The sequence below is a fragment of the Ailuropoda melanoleuca genome, chromosome 7, assembly GCF_002007445.2.
Source record: "Ailuropoda melanoleuca isolate Jingjing chromosome 7, ASM200744v2, whole genome shotgun sequence".
NCBI lineage: Eukaryota > Metazoa > Chordata > Mammalia > Carnivora > Ursidae > Ailuropoda > Ailuropoda melanoleuca.
The window spans coordinates 82,947,846-82,973,271 of NC_048224.1; the positions used below are offsets into that span (position 1 = coordinate 82,947,846).

The window sequence follows — 25,426 nt, forward strand, 5'->3', positions numbered from 1 at the left end:
TTATGCTTTTGTTCAGTTTTCTGAGAGTTATGCCGTAATAAGATCAGTCTCCTTGTCTTCAGCTTTGAAAGGGTGCATTGTATGGCTTAGTCACTGCTCACCACCACACAGTCCGTTAACCCAGGAGCAGGATGAGCCTGCGATGGCACAATTCAATGTTATTTTTGTGCTTCCCAGCGTCCTAGGCACCTCTCTTTTAAACATGGTTAAGAAAAAAAACTAAAGGTTGAAATCCCGGAGAATCTTTTAGGTTAACTTGTGAGATATGGTTTTAAGCCATTAGGCATTCTTAAAAAAAAAAAAAAAACTATTAATGACATTTCAAATAGATAATCATAAACTTAATTTAGATATTTATTAGATCATAATCACAATGTAGTCATGGCTCGAAGACTATAAACCCCGTCTCTGAGGTGCCGTTTGTTTCACTAAATTATTCCTATCATAAAATTAACAATGATAATGAATTAAAACACTTTGTTGTTATTGACATGAAACAAACTTGCATTTCACATCTTAAACTAAGAATGAACATAATTTTGTGGATGGAAAGAAAATATTCTTCAGAAACCTTTATGTTTCAAAGAATGGACTTATAAAATTCTTAGAAAAGCCAAATTTATAAAATTTATTAGCTATAATAATTTTATTTCACTTCACTGTTCTTTTTCTAGGACTTACTAACCAGACATAAAGTGTTGGTCGCCGACTTCTTAGAACAAAATTATGACACTGTAAGTAGAAGTCCTTTTTAACGTTTTACCTCATTCCCCCCCCTCACCCCCCAGATCTGTGAACACTTGCTCCTGTTTAAGATCACAACAGTCACCAACCGTTGTCTGCCATGCCCCCAGTTTGTCCCTTTTCTTGGGAGCCAGGTCATCAGAAAACTTTGTGTAAAATTGAGGATGGCAGGAGATCAGGGCTTTCCCATTTTCCCCACCTGTTCCTGTTGTGGTATCCGGAGCTCCAGACCGTGACTGGCACCTGCTTACTTTGATCCTGATTTAAGAACATCCATATTGCCCTTAGGAGGCAGGAGGTAACCATAAGAGCACTCCACCCTCACTAAGGAAATCATTTTACTTGCTTGATAATTAGTTTTACTTACTAGTAGAAATGCCAAGATATTTCTGTCTTCCAACTCCCTTCTCAAATGGTGAATCCAACCCATCCTTTTGAGATTCCGCTGAAATGTGACTCTTCCAGGAAGCTTTCCCTAATCCCACCCATCCACATACATGCACCCCTACTCCCTCCCCACCCCCACTGCTGCTATTTTCCATGTTGTATTATGGTGTGTCTGTACCTTCCTGGCTGGTTCTTGAGCTCCCTGAGAGGCAGGAACCTGATCAGAAACTGTAGATGCTAGATGGAATGTTGAAGACTCATTAGATGTCGACTTATAATAAGTGAAAATCAGAGAGCTAAGATAGTTTATGACAAAACCTGCGGCGTCAGCTACTAATCTTTTCTATAGAATGAGTGATGTAAATGTGTTGTGCAGGAATGCTTTGCATTCAGGAAATAGTACACGACAGTTTGGAAGACTGTAAACTCATTCTCTTTGATCCCTTATTTACTTGAGCTTGTCTTTGTACCTGTAGTCACATCTTGTGTAATTTGGTGGCTTCACAGTCCCTGAGCCTGCTGCACGGGCCTCAACCCCAGCTCCAAGAACTCATGCTCCCTCAGACATTTCATACTTTCTGAGGTTCATATTTCTTTAAGAGAAACTATGAAATGGGAGCACATGATATAGGACTCTAAAATAATGAAACTGGCATCCTGGGGAGTCAGTCATACCTTATATGTGTATTTGAAATTTCTGGTTACATATGATTGCACTCGTATGTAGAATTTAAGAAACAAATGAGCAAAGGAAAAAGAAGAGAGAAAGAGAGAAACCAAGAAACAGACTCTTAACTACAGAGAACAAACCCATGGTTACCAGAGGGGAAGTAGGTGGGGGGATAGGGCTTAAGGCCAAGCACCGGGTGTTGGATGGAAGTGTTGATCCCTATATCATACACCTGAAACTAATGTAACACTGCATGTTCACTCTACTGGAATTAAAATTTTAAAAAACTTACCACAAAATTTGATAAATTTCATGTCCCACAAAATCATGACAGAATAAACAGTAACTCCTTCATATAAAGGAGTACAATTATTATGACTTTAATGTGGGCTACCTGGGTTTGTTTTTACTTTTCACTTTCTTAATTCTCTGTTGTTAATTATCCTCTGTATGCACTGCGTGCCCTCATCACACCCGTGCACACGCACCTCGCACTCGGCCTCCTGAGGACTGGTACTGTTTCCCACCCTCCTCAGCCCCCGGACTCTCCTGCCTTCGTTCTCCACTGGGCTCGCTCCTCCCACCTCTGTGGCCTCTGAGGCGTGCCCTTGTGTGGCAGGAGGTCAACACTTAGCTTCCCCAGCGTCTGGCACTCTTGTGTGAAACTGAAGGACCCGGGCAGTGGTTGACAGCCACATTGGGAAACAGGGGCCCCAAACACCAGCATCCCCAGCTTCGGGGAAAAGCGGAAGTCCTCCAGAGAGGCCCACTGCGATTAGTGTGGCCATCGTGTGGCAGAAGTTGCGCCATTCCTCCACCTGTCCACACTATGAACTTGACAGTTTGATTCTTCACGGGGTATCATGCGAAGCCCTAAGCGTGTTTAATCTTCCTAAATTACTCATGCGCTAATAGCTGCCAGCAAGTCTACCTAATCAGACTTCTCTAAAATGGCATGAAATGTGTTATTTTGCTACTCATTCAATAGATGAGTTAATAGATGTTTTATTCAAAAGAATGTATTGAAAGGACTCAAATACTCCATTTTTCCACTCAATTTTTAATTTGCAGAACTAAAAGGGACAAGTACATCTGTTGTATCACTTGACCTTTCTACCCCCCAGTGTCTTTATGTGTAAATGAGGATGTTGAAATGGGGGAACATTCCCTGTGGACAGTGTGATCAGCATAGTGTTATTAAGCACACAGACGGATGCAAGGCACAGCAGCTGGGCTGCAAGAGAGCAAGCAAAACTAATGCAGAGAAACCACTGCTGGTTTTACGCTCTAATATTTATTTTCTTTTCATTAGATTTTTGAAGACTATGAGAAATTGCTTCAGTCTGAGAATTATGTGACCAAGAGACAATCTTTAAAGGTAATATCAAATTTCTTTAAGTTAAGAGTCTCTGTCAGTTGATATCTTACTAGTAAATGGTGGCTCTGAATGGACAAGTACATAGAGAAAAATTAAGGTGTCCCTTTTTTTGTAACTTGGAAAATATATTTCATGTTATGACTGTACTTTGTAGCAAAACAATGTAAGTGTCCTGCCTCAAATACTTTTTGGAAGTAACCATATAAATAATGTATACATGATAAAGTAGAATTTAGTATATTTCAGCTCAGAAAGAAAATCAAGCTTAAGTTGATTTAAATACAACCACAGTTCTCACCCAGGGCATATTTTCTGGAGATGAAAAGAAATCACTCTTGGCTTGAAATTAAGATCTGAATTACTGTTTATAAGGAAGAATCAGCAAGGGTCTCCTGCAGTTCTCCTTCAGTGTATCTGAAATAGGAAAAAATGACCCTATTTCTCTTAAACATTTCTCTGTAAACTAGACTTTGTGGGCTACTTTGCAGAGAAGGAGAGACGAAAAGGTTATGTGATAGGGCTTACCCCCATCTGAGAAGCACTTACCCCAGGTTTGTAACATACTTTTCCAGTTTTTTTGGTTTGTTTGTTTGTTTGTTTTTTACCGTATTGCATTGCTGGGTTCCATTCTCTGAGTATTCTTGTTATTGTTTTACTGTAGGTCATTTTTAATACCTCCACCATTTAACATATCTTCAAATTGTATTTCCAGCAAAGATTCTGAAATACAAAAATAGTCACTCTTTAAGAATTAAAAGAATAATCTTGAATAATCTTTAATAAGTTTGAGTACTTGATCATGGACCCAAAACTGTGCTTTTCTAAAAATGCCAGTGTTACACTGAAACAGACTCTGGAAAGAGGTTAAAAAATGATATCACCAGCTGGAAAAGAAAATAAAGTCAATTCTCAATTATCTGTAAAGAGCTTAGTTGGATCAGTTATTGGGGGTGGTGTGGTGGGTAACAGGGCATTCCATTTGGTCAACAAATATTTATGTGCTCCTGTTCCTAACATGACAGTGACAGCCAAGAACAAAATGAAGTCGCACCTCAGTGGACCTTACATCCTGTTGGAGGAGAAGAGACAATAGACAAACAGATAAATATATAACTTTCAGGTGACTTTAGAACAGTTCAGGAGGGCACGAGGACAGGAAGAAGTGATGGCTGGGGTGATAGAGGGGGGTGTGTGTTACCAAGTGGCATTTGCTACTGGAGATGATATCACCTGTGAATGCCTGTGCAAGGTCGCTCTCCCCCAGCCCAGCCAGCCCAGCAGAGTAGGGCCACAGAGTCAGTGAGTAGCCTTCCCTCCTTCAGTGAAAAGGTGCCTGGGGGCGCCTGGGTGGTGCAGGTTCGGCTCAGGTCGTGATCCAAGGGTCCTGAGATCAAACCCCGCATAGGGCTCCACACTCAGCACAGTCCTGCTTGGGACTCTCTCTCCCTCTGCCTCTCCCCTCCCCACCCCCCACCACCTCAAATAAATAAACTAATTTTCTAAATAAGTGCCTGGAAGCAGCCATCTGGTCAAGAGGAGGTAGGACTGCTCCTGTGGAGTGGGACTTCCGTTAAAGCTGCATCTCTACCCTTCAGATCCCACTCAGACAGTCCAGAGGATGTTATCGGCAGATGATAATCAGCTGGCTTTGTCAAGTACCTTTGTATGATGTTTGGGCTTACTAAACATCACTTGTATTATTTTTACATGTTGGGATAATGACATTCATAGAACAATGTGTTTGTTTCTTAATATTGAATACACTTTAACTGAAGTGATAAACTAGGTGGATTTTGTATGACAGTTTTGTCAGTTCACTTTACCTGTGATTTTGCCTTAGCCATTACCTGCCTGTCCCTGAATTTGTGCCCTTGCTGCGCCAGCATTACCCATTGTTGGGGGGGTCAGTGTGCTATTTTCAGCCAGTCATTCAGCACTCTTTATTGAGTTTCCCCTTGCGTGCAAACCCATACAAGGTGATCCACATAGAAAATAGACCTTGGGTTCTCTGCTCTTGCTGCTGGAGCCGGGAGTGATGAGATGAAGCTTTAGACAAAGGTGTCGTGCTCGCCTACGTCCAGAAAGCTTGTTAAAAGCATTTGAAGATAAGGCCGCATCCTGTTGCCACAGCTGCGTACCTAAAGAATAGAATTCCTTATTTGTGAAGGGCTCCACAAGCACAGCCCAAACAGGGGAGCTGGTCTGTATTACCAGAGATCGTTGCCCTTGGAGGGAAGGAGAGATTGAATAGTAAACAGAGCTGACCATGTTCCAAGGAGCCAGTGTATAAGAAATCTCTCATATGTTTTCTAAATCCTTCCTCTTTTTAGTGGGAATCTATAAGATCATGAACCAAAGTAGCAACATTGGCACGAACTAAGGTGATTGAACTAAATTGGCATCAAGAAAGCTGAGAGTCATAGACTTTAGAATTTATCCTTGTGCTGTTTTCAGCAGCGACAGGAATTAGTGCTAGAAATCTTTCTGCGGGGGCGCCTGGGTGGCGTAGTCGTTAAGCGTCTGCCTTCAGCTCAGGGTGTGATCCCAGCATTCTGGGATCGAGCCCCACATCGGGCTCCTTCTAGGAGCCTGCTTCTTCCTCTCCCACTCCCCCTGCTTGTGTTCCCTCTCTCACTGGCTGTCTCTATCTCTGTCGAATAAATAAATAAAATCTTTAAAAAAAAAAAAGAAATCTTTCTGCAATCGACTGTCTATGAGGCCTTCAGTGAAGTTATAAAGCTAACAGTTGTTCCCCGAAACATCTCCCTCAGGGCCTCCTTCCTGCTTTGTCCTTCGTGTTACCCTGTCATTCCTTCCTACCCATGTGCCCATTGCCCTCATTCTGTTCCCAAGATGTTGTCAGCCCCACCTTGTCCTGCTCCCTGGCAGGATGCATTTGGATTTGAAAATAGAAGCCCATTCGTTCAGTGCACGTGTGATGGGTACAATATGTAATAGAAATTAGGTGGATAGCAAAGGGGAGCGAGAAGGTTCATGCTTCACTGCTGTCTGCTGCCACCTGGCTCTCCACTCTCCAGCCCCCCTTTCCCATGGCTCTGTGGCCAGACACCTCTGCACTGTTCCCAGGGGCTCAGCAAGAAGCAACCGAGTCCAAATGTGGCATTGAAACTCTCCCTTTCCCACTTGCTTCCTCCTTGCTTACAGATGCCCCAGCCCACTCAGAAGGCCTTTTTCCTGTTCTTTATTAACTCACCCAGACATACTACGTTGGCTGCTACTCTTGCCTGAAATCTTTTATAGTGCCGTGTCTCACAAATATTTTATTTGCAGTATGGTAAAACTGAGCACTGGTTGGACCCTGAAGAAAACTAGTAAAAGACAGAGAAAGCATATCTAAGAACGCAGAAATTGTTAATCCGAGTACTAAAGATTTGGCTTTTTTGAATGCTAGATAACAGCAGAGACATTATTAAAATCGTCTTATTTCACTGTATTCGGGAGAGCTGTATATTCGTGTCTTTAATAGAAAACGTTGTNATTAACTCACCCAGACATACTACGTTGGCTGCTACTCTTGCCTGAAATCTTTTATAGTGCCGTGTCTCACAAATATTTTATTTGCAGTATGGTAAAACTGAGCACTGGTTGGACCCTGAAGAAAACTAGTAAAAGACAGAGAAAGCATATCTAAGAACGCAGAAATTGTTAATCCGAGTACTAAAGATTTGGCTTTTTTGAATGCTAGATAACAGCAGAGACATTATTAAAATCGTCTTATTTCACTGTATTCGAGAGAGCTGTATATTCGTGTCTTTAATAGAAAACGTTGTTTTGGAGAGCTCTGCTGGTGCACTGCTGGTTTTTCCTTTTGAGAACTATCTGTGGTAGCAAATAGGTTCTGTTTTGACACAGCCATGTTTATATCTCCGAGTTCTCTGTAATATTTTGTACATAGATGTTTCATCATTTTAGAAAATAAGAAAGTTTCGATTATTATAAGAGCACACTTAGAGTATTCTGTAAGTGATAAACTGTCTTAAAGCTAGGCTATTTTCTGACTCCAGAGTACTTGCTGCCAGCTGTCTTTTGGTAAGCCATGTTCTGAATTTTCCTGAACTACCTTGGGGTGTTTAGATTCCTGGTGTCAATAAAAAATAATTAACAGAGAAATTCTTTCCCCTCACATGACAGAGCTTAGGAATTTATTTCTTATCTTCTTCAGAGCCATTTAATTACTAGCAAGAAAGATTATAATTCAAAAGAAGCTTGGTGGAATTTTGGGGGTTGTTTTTGGCTCGGTCAATTTCATTAAAGCACTAAGTTTAAAAAAAACTCAATATTTCTACTGCTGTGCTTGGCTTTACTCTGTAATATTGAAGCCTATAAAATCTAATATAGAGAACTAAAAACAATTTTTACCCATTTTGTTGTGTTAAATGCTTTGTATTATGATGAAGTACAGCATTTTGTCATTGTCAGTATTAACTAAAATAGATTAATATTTCATGGCTAACGGAGTCATTGTTGGTCAAATGATTTAACACAAATTGATTGTTTCAGAAAAGTAGTGAAATTATATTAGCAGAGGATAGATTGTATAAAATTTATATGTAGGCATCCCCATGTAATAAAAATTAAAGTGATGTAATCTGACTTTAACCTACAAACGTCCCTTCAACAAATTCTTGAGTGTGTGTGTGTGCAGATTTTAAGGGCAAAATTTTTTTAATGAAATTTCTTTATTGTTGAAAGACCTTTTGAGATGTGTATGTGTGTACTATATGTATTCGTATATATGTGATATGTATTATATTTGATTTTTATATATGTTTTACATAAATATATCTTTATATCATATAGAATCTGTAGATTAGATACAGATATGTATCTGTAATGAAGCATATCTACATCTATATATGCCCATGAATCTCTTGAGTGTATCATCTATATATAGATATCTTGTCAGCTTTACAACCCAAAGTGGTTGGTTTTTTTGAGAGTCTGGAAGCCATCCTGCTGCCATGTAAACACGTTGGAAAATAGCACCCTGTCTCCCTGTCATTGGGGAAATTAACCTTGGTGCTTCTCTCCAAGCTGTAACCATTTGCTTGTCAGAGACCTAAGAGTTTTATTATTCTCTTTATTAGCTGAATAAAGGCAATTAGCTAAAACAAGCGGCTCCCTTAGTGGCCAGGTGGGTTCAAAGTGAACTGTGAAGAGTGCATAGCGGAAGGCACGGTCAAGTCCTATTACAGGGAATGGGTTACCTTTCATCTTGAGAAGACATGTATGCAATGGACCGTAGCTGCATGGCCATATAAATCAGGTGGGATTTTATCTGTCTTCCTCATGTCTTTTCCACAGATGACCTATTATGTTGTGCTGTGGATCTGCTTATTGAATAATTGAACTGCTTTCTTTCTTTTCTGCATTTTGTGGACTTAATGTCCCCAGCAGCATCCACACAGATCACACAGTTAAGTTGGGAAGGGTACAAACACAAACAAGATTTGAGACATACCCACATGGAGCTTATGTTCTAAAAAGGCAAGAAAGCCTGTACTGCAAGGCAGAGTGAGTACAGCTGGGGAGAAAGAGAGGCCAGAGCAGCAGGTGGAATGGTGGTTCTCAGGGGCTGGGAGGCGGGGGGATGGGAGGTGTCGGTCAATGGCTACATACTTTCAGTTTTGAGAAGACGAAGTCCTGAGGATCCGATGTACGGCCTGGTGACTGTAGTGAACAATTCCGTGCTGAGTACTTGGAATTTGCTGAGAGTAGATCTTACGCACTCTTACCACACACCAAAGCAAAGGGTAACTGTGAGGTGATGGATGTGTTAATTAACTTCGTCGTGGTAAATGTTTCACAGTGTAAATATATTTCAGATCATCGTGATGTGCACTTCATATATAGGCAGTTTTGTCCATTATGTCTGAATAAAGCTGGGGAAACACTGGCAACGAGGAGAGTGAAGCCGCAGAGGCAAAACAATCAGGAGTAAGTGGGGCCCCAAGGGAAGGAAGCAGAAGCGACTCCAGAGCACAGAGGCCTTTGAATGCCATCCTAAGGAGTTAAAATTTTTCCCCCAAATCCATAGGCATCCAGGGATTCGTTTGTTTATTCATGCACTCTCTCAGTGGAATTAGTAGCATGAATAGGGCTGATCGGTAGGAAGGTGTGTTTGGCACAATGTGCAGGATGGATTGGATTGGGTCTAGCCTGAAGAGGGGACCATTCTGCGTGCTGCCACAGGAGCCAGGTGAGACGTAGTGAGGGTTGGAAAGAGGATATTGGCAGTAAAAGTGGAACGAAGAATGTTGGATATATTTATTTACAAACAGAAAATTGGCAGACTTTGGATGTAGATTTGATGCGAGTGGCAAGGGAAAGAAGGAGCCAAGGAAGATTTCAGCTCTTCCCGAGGAGCCTGGCTGGCCATGGTGTCACTAACAAAGAGGAAGAGGAACTGGTTTCAGAGATGCCAAGTGTGACTGGCCAGCAAAGTGGTCCACTGGGGCCACTGGGCAGGCAGTTAGAAACATTGGTATAGAGCTCAGGAAAGAAACTGAGACTCCAAATGCAGGTTTGGGAGACATCTTCCTAGATGTTACAGTTGAAGCCATGGGCATAGATGAGACTGGAGAGAGAAAAAAGATCAGAGATTCACGTATACCACTTGGAAAATTCCTACATTGTAGAGCAGAAGGAAGGGGAACAGTAAACACACGAGCAAGGAACAAACTGCAAGAGATTAGAAACCAAAAGAATGCAGTGGCCCTGAAACCAAGAGCAAAGAAGTTTCCAGAAGAGTGTTCAGTAGCTTTAGATGCTGCAGAGAGATTAAGGAAAATGAAGATGAATAGTTTACATGACTACTGTCCCATGTTTGAGACTAACCAGCTAACATCCAACAGTGGTCATCATGTTTTATGTTTAACAAACGTTATTTTTGTGCAATAACATAACTTGAAGGTATGTACTTCTTATTTGTTAAATAGACAAAAGATGCATCAAAGGCAAGGTGGTTGTTTACTGGCATCCAGACACAGCCTCTCTCTCTCACACACACACACACACACACACGCCACTACATACACACTTCTGGGTTTCTGTTGTTAGACTGTATTGTGATAGACAGCCAGCCCATGGCTCCGTGTGCTTTCTCCTCCCATCCAGGATTTCTGTAACCATCTGTACAATGGATTTCTATCCTAAGGCATCCAGAAAAAGTCTGGTGAATAGGAGAATTCGAAAATAAGTAGATCATATATAAAACTATGTGAAGGGTACATTTCAGCTGCCTGGTTGCTGAAGTTTTAGGAATTGCTACCCCTATTTGAGAATAAAAGCTTATGAGGGAGACAACGGTCAGCTGTGCTGCTAGAGGGTCTTCAGCTATTCTCACTTTGGGTATTTTTAGTTTGTTTTGAAGTGTCTTAGTCTGTTCGTGCTGCTGTAACAAAAATGCCACAGACTGGTGGCTTAAGCGACATTTATTTCTCATAGTTTCAGAGGCTGGGCAGTCCAAGATCAAGGTGCCAACAGTGAGAGAGCTCTCTGGGGTTTCTTTGATAAGAGTGCCTGTCCTATTCCTGCAATCCTAGCTTCCCAGAGGTCCCGCCTCCTAATACCTTCACATTTGGGGTTAGGATTTCAACATGTAGACTTAAGGGAGGCACAGACATTCAGTTCATAACATGGAATAATGCTGCATTTGTGGGGAACTATTAATTTGTCACCAGAAAATGTTTTACTTTATCCTTTTATAAAAATTTGCTGCACATATTAAACTTAATATGGATTCAGGGTCAGTGATTCCCTCCCCCCTGGCTCTCTAGCTGGTTTTGTAATAAAAGTTAGGGAGAAGGTAAGACTCACTTGACATAACCTATTTTCCCAGTAAGCTACCAGAGTACATTTATTCAGGGAAGGGAGGTGTAACTGTAGAGTCAATTTTGTCATTCTTATTCTACCATAATGCCTAAGAAGCAATGCAGTCCTGGGAAGCAAGACTAAAGTGGGTGGTGAAAATAATAAATTCATTTCTGGCTGGCTCTGGGTGAGAGCTACAGAGAGAGCTTTTTTAAGCTGCGGCAACGACTGGCTTTAAAAAAAAATTCAGAAATGCATTAATCACCGACTTCAGCAAAACTGTGTGAAAAGCTTAAAATAACTTAATAATAACAACTCCTTTCATGCCTGTGCTAAATGTAAGATGCACTTAAGGACTCTCAATTTTTTTTCACATCAACATTCCTAACCACATTTATATTTGTTTTTCAAGGAGAAGTGCAATATATTTTGAATCGGATGACTCTCGGATAGATTATCGCTCTGATTTTGGTTTGTTTTTTGTTTTTGTAGCTGCTAGGTGAACTGATCCTGGACCGACACAACTTTGCCGTTATGACCAAGTACATCAGCAAGCCAGAGAACCTCAAGCTGATGATGAACCTCCTTCGAGATAAAAGCCCCAACATTCAGTTTGAAGCCTTCCATGTCTTTAAGGTAGAGTGTGATGGAGGAAGCAACGTGGGCATTGGTCTTTCCCTTTCCAGTGGCCAACTCCCTGCTGTTTACTCTCCTTTATACGTGAGAGAAAATGAAATAGGCAGTCTTTCCGTTTTGCGTGGCATGGTCGAAATTCTAGAGTTATTTTAATGAATGCCCGTTTGTTTCTAATCCCTATCTCTGAGTGTTTTCATTTTTTCCACTGAGAAAATAGGTGGATACTGTTTCCCAAAAGTTACTAAAACAATCAGCAATAGAGCCAGAATCCAGTTCCCGAGTGTCGGAATTTGAATGCTTTGCTTTCTCCCTTAAGTGTTTCTTTGAGCCTTAAATGAAGAGCTGAAGAAGTACTGGGATACTGCCCACTCTAATTACTTGTTTAGAAATATTTTTTTAAATGCATTTTGCTATGAATGGAAACTAGCTTCCCATAACACTGGTTTCTCATATTTTTTCCTTGATGTAAGAGTAACAAAATCCTAGTAACTATAGACAGTATATATATTTTAAGCAGGGTAGGAGAAATCAGTCATCTGTAATCCCTACTTCTAACCAAACTGATGTATTGATTTTAGTACATTTTATTTTCCTGTGCACATATTTGAAGGTTTTCTCTGCAGCTGTATTCACATGGTACCCCAAATTGATAACCTAATTTTATCACTTAATGCTTTGCCAGAAGTGAACACTAATTCATTGTTGTTATATATGGGTTTTAGAGCCAGGAGTTATATTGCCATAGTTCATCATTGGGTTTGTTTACTCTAGTTTACTTAAACATTTCTCTGGTTTTTATATTTAGGTTATTTCCATTTTCTTCCTACTGCGAGGAATGCTGCAATGAGCATTTTCTTTTTCCAGCTAGGTTTTTTTTTTTTTTTTGGTCCCCATATTTAGGATTATTTTCTTAGGATAGATATCTGCAGTAGAATTAAGAGTCAGGAGAGTTCCAAGCTTTTTGGGGGTCTTTATATGTCTGTTCAGTGATTGAATTTATAAATCTGTAAATGGGAGAGACATGGCAGTTTATAAGTTATGTAATTGTTGCTTTCAGAGGTAAAAAAGAAAAAAATTTAGTCCATCTTTCAGCCACCAGGTCTTTATTGTCCAAATACCCACTACAGCAATTCAAATACCAAACTAATTTATAAATTCCATTCAGTGATGTTCAAAATCCCTACAGGACTTCTCCTGGAACGTGACACACTGATTCTAAAATTTGTGTGGTAGAACAATGGCCTAAGATTAGCTATGGCCACAAAACATAATAGGAAGTATTTAGTTAACTACATCAAAATTCAGAACTTCTGTTCAAAAAGACAGAAAAAGCAAAGTGAAAAGATGGGATAAAATGTGATACATGTAACTGACAAGTCATCTAGAGAAAGAATTCTACAGAAACGGGGAAGGATTCAAGTTAGTCATTTACAGATGAGGGAACCTGACTGGTCAGTAAATAGGTGAAGATGATCGTCTTACTAAGTAACATTGGAAATGGCCATTGAAATATCAATGACGTATCATTTCACGTTCTTCGTAATGGTTACAAACCAAACATTGGTAAGGCTGGAGGGCAGTGGAAGCTGTCTATACACTGTAAGTTGGTACAACCACTTTGAAGAGCAATTGAGTAAAATAAAGAACTGAACGTATGCATATCCTTCAATCCTAAAATCTCATCTCTCAGCAATTTTTTTTTTTCTTTTTAAGTAGGCTCCACACCCAGCATGGAGCCCAACACAGGGCTTGAACTCACGACCCTGAGATTAAGACCTGAGCTGAGATCAAGAGTCGGGTGCTTAACAGACAGAAGCACCCAGGCGCCCCTCAGCAATTTTTTGGAGACACTCTTGTACGTGTGCATAAGGAATCATATACAAAAATGTCCATCACAACATTGTTTAGAATGGCATAAAATGAGAAAAAACACAAATGGGCCTCAACAGGAGATGGGGAAAATAAATTATGTTATATTCGTACAGTAGCATACAGTAATGGGTTAAAATTAATTGAGTTACATAGATCAGTGTGGGTAAACCCCAAACACTGAGTGGAATAAACAAATGTTAGGAAGATGTTATTTATTTGAAGTTTGAAAACATGCAGAACAGCTCTGTATATGGATTCAGACTTACGCAGTTATCGTCTACTAACCTGTATGGGGATGGTGAATACTGTATTCAGGATAGCAGTCACCTCAGGGGGGAGGAGTAGGGAGGAGGATGGAATCATAAAGAGGTGACCAAAATCTGAAGGTGAGTATGGCAGAAATTTTAGATTTTGATAGAGCACATAGTGGGAACATGAGTCTGATGTTTTGTTGTACTCTGCTCTATGTCAGAATTATTTCATCAAAAATAAGCACAAATCGATTGCTGTAGCACTGGAAGATTCCTACACAGTAGAAATGATAGACCCTCTCAAGACCCCTCTGACCCAAGAAATTCTAGAAGGCCGTGTGTCATTTCCTTCAGCTCCATGGAATTATAATATATCATTCTAGATGAGAACAAGCTTCATATAATTTTGTTCAAAAATACAGTATTATGGAAGTATTCAGTGGGTGGCCAAATAGAAATAACCTACTTCCGTCCTCAGAATTTGGATCATCTAATCATTGGACAGAGTAGGTGCGTTTAAAAATAGCTGACCACTTGTTTACTTGTATGTGTATGAACTGGGCCTACCCTGTACCCTAACTGTGTCTCCACCACCAAAGTATGAACTGAATTGTTCACTTGCCAAATACAATATTTTGTTATTTAGAAAAAGCAACAGCTGAGTCCTAGAGGTTTTTTTCACAGCTCTGTATTGGTAGATTCCCCCCCAAAAAAGCACCTTCCATAAGGTACAGAAAATGTGGAACATGCTGCTAAAAATGTCTTTGCCAGGTTATATTCATTAGCTTGTTGGTAAATTCAAGGAACTGAATGAGATGCCATTTCACATTTTTTTCTGCTGTGGACAATCAGGATGGTGTGGTGGGAAAGTGCTGCACGGAAGCCAAGAGACCTGGGTCTTCGTTCTGGCCTAGTTGCCGCCAGTGACTTTGGGCAAATTCACCTGGATCTCTTTCCTCACTTGTAAAATGTAAGAGTTAAATTCAAGTCAGAAGTCTAGTTCTAAGATACTAGCTTCTGGAGACCTCTGTCTCTGTGATCCTGGCTTTCCCAGAGATGTGCCCGATATGAACTTAGGTATCAGCTATGAGCCGAACCCCCTTTCCTCTCCCTGTTACTTCCTTCATAGCAAAGGCCATGATGCCACTTCTCACCAAACCATATCAGGGATGGGGTGGTCTGTACCTTTTGGCTCACCTCTGAGAACTGCTGGAACTCCGACATGGCCAGTGACCAAAATGTTCCCGAGTGTGCTCCTCCGTCACTCAGATCCTAGCAGTTGGCTGCTATCGCTGTTTCCACGAAAACAAGAAGCTCCACCCTCACCCTTTCCAAAATACAACGACCAGTTGGACAATCACCTAAAAAAAGGATACAGAACAAGAAATACCCTAGCTGAGAATCATTTCCATATGGTCTTACTGAAAAGAATGCAGAATTACAGATTAATTTGGTGAAAGCCTAACCATCAATTACCCACTTCCTTAAGGACCTTTTTTTTTTAGCAGGCCAACCACTCCAGTCTCAACATACCAAATCTAAGTCTACTGATGGAGAAAACAATTAAGCCAGATAAACTTAGGAATCCGCTGTGAGCTGATGTCATATTAATAATTTTTCTAAAAATGTTAACAGTACAGCAAAAAAGTGTTTATATCAACTTAATGTTTCATCAGCTCCTCTAAACAGTGCAGAGCGCTCAAGGGTAGCGTGCCTTCGTCTGAACTCATTGTGCCCGTTGTGCTTATTTCATGTGTGGCAAAGGAGAAAAAGTGAAAAGCTGTAATTAAGACTTCATCTCTCGTTGCTACTTTTTAAAATACTTTCTTTAAAAATTCATAAAGTAATCAAGTCTCTGTTTATAGAAAGGTTTCTAATGGGTATTTGTGACCAACTTCAGCAACATCACCGAAAAGTATATAAATATACAACTCATGGCTCAGTTTGATAATCCTGGTGCTGAGTGTTTATGATATCACTGCCTAGTTTAAAAAATACAAAAAATTAATACTAGTAATATTCATAATAGGAAATGTGACTACTCTTAGAATAAGACATTTTAAAAAGTGGCTTTTCCATGTAATTTTGGAATAAATATATAGTTTCCTATGTAATTTCCACAGTCGTGCGTAATTTATAGATCCCACAGACTTGGATTCCAAACTGCCAGAGCAGTTGTCAGAACAAAAATGTCTATTATTATAGCCCTGACTATACTTTAAATGGTGATTGGCTCACTTAATGTAAGAAGAGCTGTAAATATTAAAAACATATTACATGCAAAAACAGCTCACAAACCATGTACAGAAGGCAAGCCCAGTTTTGTCTAAAATATATTTACGTGTAGCTATATGCACAGAAAAAAATGCATAGAAAAGGTTATACACCAGATATTCGCAGTGGTTATCTTTGGGTGGAGGAATTATTTAAGAGATTTTTTTTTTCTTCTTTGTGTCTCTTTTTTCTCTGTTTTCCTAGTTTTCCACGTGTCACTTTCCTAATCAGGGTGATGCTAAGGATGGGGGCAGTGAGGAGGAGGCTCTCAGGAGATCCTGGAGATGTTTAGAGCACCCTGAACTCCCCCCCGCTCTCCTCCTCCATTCTCACTTCCTTCCCAGGGTTTTTGTCCCTCCCTGCCGAGGTGGCAGGGCTCGGTCTTGTCCAGTCGTGGGCTCATTGGCGCTCACAGACATCAGCCAGCTTGCAGAGGCAGGGATCCGGTCCTTTCTTAAACTGGAAAAAAATTACTATCTCCGATCATTACTAGCCAGAATTGTGTCAGAATATTCTAAACACAACATTGCTCAAGTCTGTGTTCATTTGAGAGGGTGAGCCTTTAGAATGAAAGGGCCTTATTTTATACTTCAGTGGAATGAAATTTTGCTTTGAGTTACTTCCATGTAACTGTCCGGGGAGCCCCAGTTTCAAATCCACATACAAAGCATTCTAGGCTTGCAGCATGCAAAGCAGAAAATGAGCCTTCCAATGCCTTGTCTAGTGCAAGTCCCTCTTGACAAAATGGAATTTGAATGAAATGAAGGAAGGTGTGTGTACGTTTTTTTTATCCTTCATAAAAAGCATTCAGGTTTAAAACAGCAAAAGTATTCTTAGTTTTCTAAGTTAAAAATATTTGAGTTGTGGTCATGATATTTGCCTTTCTCTAACCATGCTTGAGAACTCCATAAATCACTTTTCTGAAATATGTGTAAATTAAGGGATACAGCCAATAAGACCACACTGTAAAAAGAGAAGCCACAGCTGGCACCGTTTGTTTAACTTGTTTGGGGATGATTTGAAAATAGCATTAAAAAAAAAAAAATGGGTCCAGCAGAGAGAGAACCAAGAAACTCCCTATACTGGACATAATATTCAGAAGATTTGGTTCACTGTACCGTGATTTAGTACGTTCCTTCCAGTGCTGATTCACCTCCAGCCTTCACTGGGACTGTCGGGCCCCCCACCCTGGAGGGAATCGTGCACTGGTGACTCGGCCGCCTCGAATCAGCAGCTCCCTTCAGAGGCAGCAGCGTTCAGGAGCCATAAAGAATTACAATAGGGAAAACAAATGTAACATTTTTTAGGTGTACCGTGTGGGGATTCAGTGTAGTTAGTCCAGTGATGCCTGACCGCAAACTCTTCTACATTTCACATTTATTTTGGATGGAAACAGAGAAGCTTCATTTGTCCAATATATTTAATTTTTTTTTAGAAAGCAAAACTGTTATGAGTTATTTATGGAGTTACCGCAAAATGCCAGACAAGTTCTACCTAAAACGTGACAGCAGCTCCCTTGTAAACAAATGGTAACCACAGGAACCACGTCCTTGGCTTCAGCGTGTGATTTTCTGACATACTAGTAATGGCTATGATATAAAGGTCAGGCATTCTATGTCACAATGTAAACCACTCAGCGGTCCTTTTTAAAATATATATAAGTAACAATTTTACTTTATTTTAGTAACCTAAACCTCGCCATTCTAACCAATTTAAAGAGTACAGTTCAGTGGCATTTAGCATTTTTACAGTGTTGCGTGACTGTCATCATTATCTAGTTCTGGAACATTTTCCTCACCCCAAAAGGAAACCCTGTTCCCACTAGGCAGTTACTCCTCATTTCCCCACAGCCATAGCCCTTGGCATCTCCTAATCTGCCTTTTGGTCTCAATGGATTTGCCTCTTCTGGAAATTTCACATAAATAGAATTATACTGTATGGCCTTTTGAGTCTGCTTTCTTTCATTACCATGTTTTTAATGTTCGTCCGCGTTGTAGTACGATCAGTATTTCATTCAGTTTTATGGCTGAATAGAATTCCATTGCACGGTTATGCCACAATTTGTCAGTTGATGGACTTTTGGCTATTGTGAACAGTGCTGCTAGGAACATCCGTGTACAAGTTCTTATTTGAACAGAGTTTTTCAGTTCCTTTGATACATACTTCAGAATGGAATTTTCAGCCTTACAATAATTAAGTGTGTAACTTATGGAGGTGCTGCCAAACTGTTTACCACAGGGAGCGCACCATTTTACATTCCTGCCAGCACTGTACAGGGTTCCAGTTTCTCCCCTTCTTACCAACACATGTTGTTTTTAGGGTTTTTATTGTAGCTGTCTTAGTGCGTGTGAAGTGATACTCCAGTGTGGCTTTGATTTGCATTCCCCCAATGACTAATGATGTTGAGCATTTTTTCATGTACTTATTGGCCATTTATATATCTTCTCTGGAGAAATGTCTGTTCGAGTCCTTTGCCCCTTTAAAAAAAGCCTTGTTTTTTTGTTGTTGAATTGTAAGGGGTCTTTATATATTCTGGATACTAGACATTGATCATACATATTATGCACAAGTATTTTCTCCCATGCTGTGTGTTATCTTTTCACTCTCTTGATAATGTCCTTTGATACACAAAAGTTTTACATTTTGTTGTTCAGTTTATCTGTTTTTTCTTTTGTTGCTCATGCTTTTGGTGTCATAGCTCAGAAACCTTATGCCAAATCCAATGTCATGAAGATCCCTATATTTTCCTTAAAAAGTTTTATTAGCTCTTATATTAAGGTCTTTGATTGATTTTGAGTTAATTTTTGTTCACAGTGTGAGGTAGGGGCTCAACTTCATTCTCTTGTCAAATACTTTTTCTGCTTCAATTGAAGTGATTATGTGGCTTTTCTTCAGTGTATTAATGTGGTGTATTAGTAGCCTGGAGCTGCCATAACTAAGTGCCATAGACGGAATGGCTTAAGACAACAGCAGCGTATTGTCTCACAGCTCTGGAGACTAGAAATCCAAGATTGAGGTGTCAGCAGGGGTGGGTCCTTTTGCAGAGATTCACCGGATAATCTGTTCTGTGCTTGTCTCCTAGCTTCCCGTGATTGCCAGCGATCCTTGGCATTCCTTAGCTTATAGATGCCTAACTGCAATGTCTGTCTTCATCTTGACATGGTATCTTCCTCTGTGGATCCCCATGTGTCTTTGTCCTAATTTTCTTCTTCTTATAAGGATACTGATCATAGGATTAGGACCCACCCTAATCCAGTATGACCTCATCTGGATTTGATTATGTCTGTAATGAGGTCACATTTATAAGTACCGAGGGTTAGGACTTAAGCATTCATATTTTGAGGGGACACAGTTCAACCCCATACATGTGGTTTATTACATTGCTTGATTTTATTATGTTGAACCTCCTTTATATTTCTAGCATAAATTCCACTTGTTGATGGCATGTAATTCTTCTAATATGATGCTAGACTCAGGTTGCTTGTATCTTATGGAGGAGTTTTACATCTTTATTCATAAAGGATACTGTTCTGTAGTTTCCTTGTGATACCTTTGTCTGGCTTTGGCATCAGGGTAAGGCCGGCCTCATAGAGTGAATTAAGAAGTGTTCCCTTCTCTTCTATTTTTTGGGAAGAATTTGAAATAGACTGGTGTTAATTCTTCCTTAAAAGTTTGTAGAATTTACCAGTGAAGTCATTTGGTCCTGGGCTTTTCTTTGTTGGGAGGTTTTTGATTACCAATTCAATCCCCTTATAGAAATTTTAAAAAAATCATTAAGAGAACACTATGAATAATTGTAGTGTAATCTAACCAACAAATTAGATAGCGTAAATGAAATGGACAAATCCCTAGGAACTTACAAACTACCAAACTGATTCAAGAAGAAATAGAAAAATCTGATTCATGGACTAGCTTGCATGTTACACGATAAACCCAGAAATCTAATGTTATGTTCACCTCCTTTGAACCTCCACAACCTTTCCTTCCCCTCTCATAGGGCCTTAACATCTTTGTGTATTTTTTTCTTTCTTCATGATTGCTGGGCTGGAGAAACCTTGAGGGCTCACCATTGTAGCCTCCACTTATCCCCATAACTGATCCTTGTCCATAGTGTGTTTAGAGGATGCACTGTTGGAAGTATGGGACCAGGCAGGGCGTCTGGTGGTAAAGCACCCAGCCCTTCAGAGGAGTGAGGCACCCAAAACATGAAACCATGAAGCTGTATAGGAGTCACATACTTTAACGGGTATTCTCATGTCGTCATATATGTACCGTCTAACTTAGAAGTATGTCCATTGAGAAATATTACACCAGTCAGTATTATAGTTTTGATCTATTGTGTCCTATTATTATGGTCATTGTTGTCTTTTATAGTACAGCTGAGTCACTAGTCTAGGACTGTGGTTTCAACAGGAGTGCACGTAAGAATCTTTGTGGAACTTTATAAAAATACAGAATGCTACACCTCCACCCCAGATCTGCTGAGTTGAAATCTCTGGGAGGTGGAGCCTGGGAAATTATAGATTTTATTTTATTTATTTATTTTTTTAATGATTTTTTATTATATTATGTTAGTCACCATACAGTACATCCCCGGCTTCCGATGTAAAGCTCGACGATTCATTAGTTGCGTATAACACCCAGTGCACCATGCAATACGTGCCCTCCTTACTACCTATCACCGGTCTATCCCATTCCCCCACCCCCCTCCCCTCTGAGGCCCCCAGTTTGTTTCTCATAGTCCATAGTCTCTCATGTTTCATTCCCCCTTCTGATTACCCCCCCTTTCTTTATCCCTTTCTTCCCCTACCGATCATCCTAGTTCTTATGTTCCATAGATGAGAGAAATCATACGATAGTTGTCTTTCTCTGCTTGACTTATTTCACTTAGCATTATCTCCTCCATTGCTGTCCATGTTGCAGCAAATGTTGAGAATTTGTTCTTTCTGATAGCTGAGTAATATTCCATTGTATATATGGACCAGCTTCTTAATCCAGTCATCTGTTGAAGGGCATCTCGGCTCCTTCCATGATTTGGCTATTGTGGACAATGCAGCTATGAACATTGGGGTGCATATGGCCCTTCTCTTTACTACGTCTGTATCTTTGGGGTAAACACCCAGTAGTGCAATGGCTGGGTCATAGGGTAGTTCAATTTTTAACTTTTTAAGGGACCTCCACACTGTTTTCCAGAGTGGCTGTACCAACTTGCATTCCCACCAACAATGTAGGAGGGATCCCCTTTCTCCACATCCTCTCCAACAATTGTTGTTTCTTGCCTTGTCTATCTTTGCCATTCTAACTGGCGTAAGGTGGTATCTCAGTGTGGTTTTGATTTGAATTTCCCTGATGGCTAATGATTTTGAACATTTTTTCATGTGTCTGTTAGCCATTTGTATGTCTTCATTGGAAAAGTGTCTGTTCATATCTTCTGCCCATTTTATGATTTGTTTATTTGTTTCTCGTGTATTGAGTTTGAGAAGTTCTTTGTAGATCTTGGATACCAGTCCTTTATCTGTGGTGTCCTTTGCAAATATATTCTCCCATTCCGTGGGCTGTCTCTTAGTTTTTTTGACTGTTTCCTTGGCTGTGCAGAAGCTCTTTATCCTGATAAAGTCCCATAAGTTCATTTTATCTTTTATTTCTCTTGCCTTTGGAGATGTGTCGTGAAAAAGGTTGCTCTGGCCGATGTCATAGAAGTTGTTGCCTATGTTCTCCTCTAGAATTTTGATGGATTCCTGTCTCACATTGAGGTCTTTCATCCATTTGGAGTTTATTTTTGTGTATGGTGTGAGAGAGTGGTCAAGTTTCATTCTTTTGCATGTAGCTGTCCAATTTTCCCAGCACCATTTATTGAAGAGACTGTCTTTTTTCCACCGGATGTTTTTTCCTGCTTTATCAAAGATTAGTTGCCCAAAGAGCCGAGGGTCCATTTCTGGGTTCTCTATTCTGTTCCATTGGTCGATGTGTCTGTTTTTGTGCCAGTACCATGCTGTCTTTGTGATCACAGCTTTGTAGTACAGCTCGAAATCCGGCATTGTGATGCCCCCAGCTTTGTTTTTCCTTTTCAACAGTTCCTTGGAGATTCGGGGCCTTTTCTGGTTCCATACAAATTTAAGGACTATTTGTTCCAGTTCTTTGAAAAATGTCCTCGGTATTTTGATCGGGATAGCATTGAAAGTGTAGATTGCTCTGGGTAGTATGGACATTTTAACTATGTTAATTCTTCCAATCCATGAGCATGGAATATTTTTCCATCTTTTTATGTCTTCCTCAATATCTTTCAAAAGTGATCTATAGTTTCTAGCATATAGGTCCTTTACGTCTCTGGTTAAGTTAATTCCAAGGTAACGCATGGTTTTTGGTGTTATTGTAAATGGGATGGATTCCCTAATTTCTCTTTCTTCAGTCTCGTTATTCGTGTATAGAAATGCAACTGATTTCTGGGCATTGATTTTGTATCCTGCCACCTTACTGAATTGTTCTATAACTTCTAATAGTTTGGGAGTGGATTCCTTTGGGTTTTCCATATAGAGTATCATGTCATCTGCAAAGAGAGACAGTTTGACTTCTTCTTTGCCGATTTGGATACCTTTGATCCCTTTTTGTCTTCTGATTGCTGTTGCAAGGACTTCTAGTACTATGTTGAATAATAGTGGCGAGAGTGGGCATCCTTGTCGTGTTCCTGATCTTAAGGGAAAGGCTTCCAGCTTTTCCCCATTGAGAATAATGCTTGCAGTAGGCTTTTCATAGATGGCTTTTATGAGATTGAGAAATGTACCCTCTATTCCTACACTCTGAAGGGTTTTAATCAGGAAAGGATGCTGTATTTTGTCAAATGCTTTTTCTGCATCAATTGAGAGGATCATATGGTTCTTGAGTCTTTTCTTGTTGATATGATGTATCACATTGATTGATTTGCGAGTGTTGAACCATGCTTGCATCCCAGGTATGAATCCCACTTGGTCATGATGGATAATCCTTTTAATGTACTGTTGGATTCTATTAGCAAGGATCTTGTTGAGGATTTTGGCATCCATATTCATTAGAGAAATCGGTCTGTAATTCTCCTTTTTGAGGGGGTCTTTGCCTGGTTTGGGGATCAAGGTAATATTAGCCTCATAGAATGAGTTTGGTAGCTTTCCTTCTGTTTCTATTTTTTGAAATAGCTTTAGGAGAATAGGTATTATTTCTTCTTTGAATGTTTGGTAGAATTCCCCAGGAAAACCGTCTGGGCCTGGAGTTTTATTATTTGGAAGGTTGTTTATCACTGACTCAATTTCTTCATAGTTAATTGGCCTATTTAAGAAATCTATTTCTTCCTGTTTCAGTCTTGGTAGTTTATAGGTTTCCAGGAAGGCCTCCATCTCTTCCAGATTGTTTAGTTTTTTGGCATATAGCTGTTGATAAAAGTTTCTAATAATCCTTGCAATTTCAATGGTGCTGGTCGTGACCTCTCCCTTTTCAGTCATAATTTTAATAATCTCAGTCCTTTCTCTTTGTTTTTGGACAAGTTTTGCCAGTGGTCTATCAATTTTATGGATTCTCTCAAAGAACCAGCTTCTAGTCCTGTTGATCTGCTCTACTGTGGTTCTGGTCTCTAATTCATTGATTTCTGCTCTAATCTTGGTCAACTCCTTCCTTGTCAGTGGGTTAGGCCTGTCCCTCTGTTGCTGTTCCAGTTTCTTGAGGTGAGAATATAGAAACTGCATTTTAGATTTTTCTATTCTTTTGAGTGAGGCTTGGATGGCTATGTATTTCCCCCTTAGGACTGCCTTTGCAGTATCCCATAGGTTTTGGACCGTTGTGTATTCATTCTCGTTGGTCTCCATAAATTGTTTAATTTGTTTTTTGATTTCCTGGTTTATCGAGTCATTCTTGAGCAGGATGGTTCTTAGCCTCCAAGTGTTTGAGTTTCTTCCAGGTTTTTCCTTGTGGTTGAGTTCCAATTTCAGAGCGTTGTGGTCTGAGAATATGCAGGGGATAATTTCAATCTTTTGGTATTGGCTGAGACCTGTTTTGTGTCCCAGAGCATGATCTATTCTTGAGAATGTTCCATGGGCATTTGAATAGAATGAGTATTCTTTGGTTCTGGGGTGTAGTGTTCTATATATATCTATGAGGTCCAACTCGTCGAGTATGGCATTCAAAGCCTTTGATTCTTTGCTTAGTTTTTGCCAGGGTGTTCTGTCTATTTCTGATAGTGGGGTGTTGAGGTCCCCTACTATTACTGTGTTCTTATCTATATGTCTCTTTATTTTGGTTAAGAGTTGGCTTGTGTATCTTGCTGCTCCCCTGTTGGGGGCATATATATTAATAATTGTCATATCCACTTGTTGAATACTTCCTTTAAGAATAATATAGTGCCCTTCTGTATCTCTCTCTATGGCCTCTAGTTTAAAATCCAGTCTATCTGATATGAGAATTGCTACTCCAGCTTTCTTTTGAGGTCCATTTGCGTGGAAGATGGTACTCCATCCCCTTACTCTAAGTCTGAATGCATCTTTGGGTTCAAAATGAGTCTCTTGTAGACAGCAAATGGATGGGTCATGTCTTTTTATCCAATCTGCAACCCTGTGGCGTTTTATGGGAGAGTTTAAGCCATTTAGATTGATAGAGATTATTGACAGATATGATTTTAATGATGCCATTTCTCTTTAAAGTCTTTGTATCGGTTGTGACTTGCTGCTCTGTATCACTCTTGGGGCCTTTTTACCTTTATAGAGCCCCCCTTAATATCTCCTGTAGGGCTGGTTTCGTGGTTACGAAATTGGTTAATGATTGGCGATTTTGGAACGTCTTTATTTCTCCATCAATTCTGAATGACAGCTTTGCTGGATAAAGGATCCTTGGCTGCATGTTTTTCTCTGAAAGAGCTTTAAAAATGCCCCCCCAAGCCTTTCTCTCATTCCAGGTCTCTGTAGACAGGTCTGACGTAATCCTGATACCTTTGCCTTGGTACGTGAGAAATTTCTTTGCCCTGGCCGCTTTCAATACTGTATCCTTGGATCTAATATTTGCGAATTGCACTATGACATGCCGTGGCGTAGGTTTGTCCTGGTTGAGCTTGGATGGGGTCCTCTCTGCCTCTTGGACACGAATGCTTGTTTCCCTTGCTAGATTAGGGAAGTTTTCAGCTACAATTTGTTCAAATATCTCTTCTAGACCTCTGTTTTTCTCCACCCCTTCAGGGATGCCGATGATTCTGACATTGGATCGTTTCATAGAGTCAGTAATCTCCCGTAAGCTACATTCGTGGGCATGGATTTTTTTAAGACCAGCTTCTATTTTCGTTTTTTCTTCTACTAACCCATCCTCCAATTCGCTAACGCGTTCCTCTGCCTCGGTGACCCTGGCCGTCAGAGCCTCTAGTTTTGACTG

The 25,426-nt window shown here is 40.1% G+C and overlaps 1 protein-coding gene across 22 annotated transcripts in view; it reads left to right on the plus strand.

Moving 5' to 3' along the window:
* The window catches only part of CAB39L (calcium binding protein 39 like), a 115,629-nt gene that overhangs the window by 85,045 nt on the left and 5,158 nt on the right, over positions 1 to 25,426 (plus strand). For all 22 annotated transcript variants that reach the window (XM_034665145.1, XM_034665158.1, XM_034665155.1 and 19 more), the window contains 3 exons: positions 675 to 734; positions 3,114 to 3,179; positions 11,505 to 11,648. In XM_034665145.1, coding sequence (XP_034521036.1) covers positions 675 to 734; positions 3,114 to 3,179; positions 11,505 to 11,648 — 270 coding nt within the window. The remainder of the gene's footprint in view (positions 1 to 674; positions 735 to 3,113; positions 3,180 to 11,504; positions 11,649 to 25,426) is intronic.